We start from the raw sequence: 4,745 nt of genomic DNA on the forward strand, positions 1-4,745 counted from the left end.
ATTGCAAAAGTGTCACATAGCTAAGGCTTTAAAACATGAATGCTTAGATTAGTTGGTGATAATATTTAAATATAGGTCATATTGTTATTCAGTATTGGGGTGTTGATAGATGAACATCCACCATAATATGAAAACAGTCTTGATCCGTGTCACTATTGTAAACTTATCGATCAATAGTTTGTCACTTATAAATAGGGCCTTTTTTTTCCCCTAAACTTCTACTTATCTGCTTTCGAAAATTGGAAGTATGGTTGTAAATAGACAAGTAGTATCTCTCTAGGTACTAATGTATTATCATGAAAATGAGTACTAGTCACTGAACCTTTGTTGTCTATTCTTATCAATATCATGCTCTAATAGGTCATCATTCTTATAAAATCTTTGCACTCTCCCTTTTCAGTCATAGAATTTTGAAGTTTAAGAGAATAGGTAGAGAAACAGTCAGAATCAAAAGCTAATCCATGTGTAAATCATCATATTTATAAAAAATATTATCTTTTAAACAAACAATGTGATCCTAAGAAATTACTTTAACCACCATGTATTTCTATAAAGAGCCATCAGACATGAAATGGCAGTATGTGATATACAAACACCTATATCAATCATGATGCCTAGCGGCGTGTTATGTTTGGGTTGATGGGTAGTGTCCGAGTTGACACTAATTTTTATATAGTGTTGGATTTTACTCGTGTCACATAAAAAGTGTTTAAACACTCATATGATCAACATCTCAATATAAATCCCAAATAAACTGCATGATACTAAATCTGAAACAAGAAAAAAAATCAACGGTAGTCTATATACAATCTAATCAATGTCACAATGACCAGAAGCTTATGCGAGTACCTCGTATCAAGTCCGTATTAAACTTGACATCCACATTTGCGAACATTAAGCTGCAACAAAATGGTACCTGGAATCCACATAGCTCTCAACATCCCACAAAAACGAACCAAATGTAACAGCCTCCAACACAAGTCTCCTCAGCCCACCAAAACTAATCTTAATAACCTCATCTTTAGACGAATCAACCCTCCCTTCAGGCGTAATCACAATCTCGGGTCTACCAAACAAAGCCTCCGTATGTTTCTCAATAATACTAACCGCCTCTTTAGACCTAATCGTCGCATACCGTTGAAGCGACTCACCATCAAACGACATCAAATAGTTCCTCAACCGAGACGATTTCAAATCTGACCCCGAGTTAGCGATTTCCGACCACGAACTCACTTCAGGGTGAGTTTGTGGGACCCGCTCGTCTCCCGCCACATGCTGTTGGATGTTACTGGTTTCAATGTCTAGACCTTCTGGAAGGATCTTTGTGGTTTTCTCGAGCTGGAACCGTTGGTCGACTCGTTTAAGGAAGTAACCGTACATTACAGATGCTGCATATACCTGACCTACTCTGAGTTTGCTGATCTCAGCGATGGACGTTGAGTCACTGACACGGCTTCCGAGTATTAATGACAGGTGGCTTTGAATCATTTCAAGGGCTTCGGGTGAGTGAAGAAGCTCCAGCTTGTCATCTTGGGTGGGCCATGTGGGAACCGTGCGTGTTACAGACGGGACTAATGGAACATTTGCGTCCATGAACTTTTGCACCACTAACGCGTATAAGATTTCCTCGAGTGCCTTCTTTCTTTCATTAGCTTTCACCTCAGCTATCCTCCTACAAAAAAAAATCAGTTATTATAAGAGTTTGGTTGTGTTTAGTTCGTGAGTCCGAGTTAGGTAATCATCAGTGAACTGTTTAGCAGAAAGTTCATTTATGTTTTTTTTTCCTTTATTTAACGCACGGACATGAACACAATTTTTTTTTCATTTAATTAACCAAGCGAACATGAACAGATGCCTCATTCATTTATGTTCGTTCAATTATCTCCGTTCGTTTATGTACGTTAGTTTAATTTGTTTAAATATTCATTCAAAATTATTTATTACTAATACTAACTTGAAATCAATGTTAATTTCATATTAGAAAACCTGTATTGATTGAATATCTTTGTTTCCTTTTAAAATGTTGGATGTGATGATCATGGTATTTAAGACTTTAATTTAAAACTACACTTACTTTTAGCAGGTGTTCGTTTATGGCTTTTCATTTATGTTCATCTATGTTTGATTATGTTCATTTGTGTTTATTTATGATGTTTGTGTTGGTGAAACGCCCGTTCAGAATACTAATGAACTAACATAAGAGAACACAAACACGTCCATTTTCTTAACGGGCGATCATGAAAAGGAAAACCCGTTCGTTTAAGTGTTAAGTGTCCGTCCGTGTGTTCAGTCAAAATAAAGCGAACCAACATGAATAAGCCTTGTTCGGTTCGTTTAGAACCCTATCAATGCCAACAAATCATCAGATAATCACTCACTTGTACAACACAAGATCAGTGCTTGCAGAAGAAGGTTCTTCATTTTGTTTCTCAGCATCACGGTCAGTTTGAAGCTGTTCAAGTTGCTGTTCAACTGCTGCTGGTACCAGATGCGGGTGGCTAATTAGGATCTGTGAAAGAAACTGCCCGATTGGAGACTCGAGTTCAAGTGGGGCAATTGGAGCAGTCGGTCCAGTAGAATCAAAAGATGATGATGAAGCTCTAATTACACTTCTCTTCTTTTGACTTTGAAAAGATACACTTTTGAGTCCCATTCTCGGGTGAGAAAATGAAGTAAATCCTTGCTAAACCAACCAATTAAATATAAAAAAGTTAGATTTTATACTCTAGAACTGATGATACTGGTTGTTAAGATACATACATGTTTAAGATTATAAATAAAAAAATATTACGAAATCCAAAACTATAAGCTAACACACAAATAGATATGAGCAAATGGTACAGATACCAGTACCAAACCGAGTACTTTCGGTACCAAGTTAGTACCCACTTTTTGAGGTTTCGGGATCGATACAGTACCGGAATTTTACTTATTTTTTGCCTTCGGTACCGGTACTGGTAACCATTTTTGGTATCTACCGTACCGCCACGGAGATCATCCCTACTAAAACTAAAGATAGTCAAATCTTCTGAGTCCCTTAACAATTTTATCTCTAAAACCCTAATTTACAATTCAAAGAAGATATTTGTTCTTCAATCAGCATAATTATCATCGAAACTGATTTAACTAGCAACAAATTTCGTAAAATCCACTTATAAACCAAAAACTATATTACAATTTGGCATAAATGTAGTACTGGCATCTTATAACAAACCCACAAACACCTAAACTGTGCATAATTAAAAAAATAATAATAAAAACCCATTACACAGATCCAAGTAAACAACATAAAGTTTCAATATTTATTGAATTAAGAAATAGCACACGAATATACCTTATTCAAAACAGTAGCAAACGCGACGGATCGATTGCCAGGGCGGTTAAAATCGGTTTTACTGGATGGTTTGATGCAAGCACTGAATGAAGATCGAAGAGCAGTTGCTGTTTCCATATTTGATTGAACAATTACAAACCCTAGAGGCTCCAATTAGGTCCCGTTGGGAAGATTGGGCGACAAAGCCACAGGATGATGATGGATTGGATTGATTACCAGCAAATGGAGACTAGTATTTATACTGCTCATCTAGTCATATGTGTCTACATGTATTTTCAGAGGTTTTTGTTCTTAACCCTGAGATATTATGTATATGTACATATAACCCTCAATTTTCTTAAGTACTTGCTATTGTTCTAAACATTTTTAGGTTACGTGTTGTGGGGCTTCAAAATATGACATGGCAGGACTTTACCGCTCCAAACATCGTGTTGGGGCGGTAAGGAGAAGGGCTTCAAAATATTAACAGGACGGCAAGGGGCTTTGTTGACAAATGGTGAGGGTTCAAATCTAAAGAGGTGGGCTTTAATGAGTTTTAAACTACAACGGAATTTTAGTGTTAAAGCCCTCATTGTTTATATGATACTTTAAAATGGGCTTTAAAGCACTTCAACAACATATAGTCTTGTTTATTCATGCATGCCCTACAGTTTGAATGAATAATTATAGATAGTTATGACATAAGATTATTATTTGAAACACATAAATAATGCAAATGCTACATCTACAAATAGTAAAAAATATATATATAAATACTACCATTACTACCATACATGTATATTTTTCTGTTGAAAAAGATGTAGTATGGAAATTTATAAAAGAGCTCACGCGTTCATTTGATTTGAAGTCCTTTAAATCATAAATAATAGGTTTCTTTAAACCTTTCGCCTCAAAGTAATATTTTTATACAAAGTACGCTTAAAAATAACATAATAAAACACATGTAAGTTAGATATCATGATTATTCAAAAACTTATGTGTTTGGTATACGTATTTATCTTTTTATTCAAAGTCAACCATTTCACTTGCATTTGATATCTAGTAACTTTGAAGAAATCTGTTTTGAGGATATGGGTTTACACAATTAGGTTTAGAAAGAATCTAATAAAAAAGATAATTAACATGTTTTGGAACAAAAAAACAAAGGCTAATTATTCAAGGACTAAGTTGTAATTTACCCAAAAGCCGAAATCCATCCGATGGTCAAATAAGAACCATTCCATTTCACAAGTCAGTTTAGCATTCCACCTACAATGAAAATAACAAGTACTTTATAGATTTATAAGTTTTTTTTATTCTAAAAAACTTATTTAAACAATCACATAAATGTATAATCTTTCATTTTTGTTAATAAGGGTTAAAAAATAATTAAATATTCAATAAAGATAAGTTTTTCGAAAAAATATATAAA

The 4,745-nt window shown here is 34.6% G+C and overlaps 1 protein-coding gene across 1 annotated transcript; it reads right to left on the reverse strand.

Moving 5' to 3' along the window:
• Window positions 1–739: 739 nt before the first annotated feature.
• On the reverse strand, window positions 740–3,542 carry LOC143566137 (UV-B-induced protein At3g17800, chloroplastic-like). The gene is made up of 3 exons (XM_077052910.1): window positions 3,335–3,542; window positions 2,379–2,683; window positions 740–1,672 (listed from the first exon to the last, which is right to left on the reverse strand). Exons 1-3 carry the CDS (start codon window positions 3,449–3,451, stop codon window positions 895–897), a joined length of 1,200 nt encoding a protein of 399 aa, XP_076909025.1. The 5' UTR covers window positions 3,452–3,542; the 3' UTR covers window positions 740–894.
• Window positions 3,543–4,745: the final 1,203 nt, after the last annotated feature.

This window comes from Bidens hawaiensis, unplaced genomic scaffold, assembly GCF_021521415.1.
Source record: "Bidens hawaiensis isolate Kalapana, Puna unplaced genomic scaffold, B.hawaiensis_p1.1 tig00022695_1, whole genome shotgun sequence".
NCBI lineage: Eukaryota > Viridiplantae > Streptophyta > Magnoliopsida > Asterales > Asteraceae > Bidens > Bidens hawaiensis.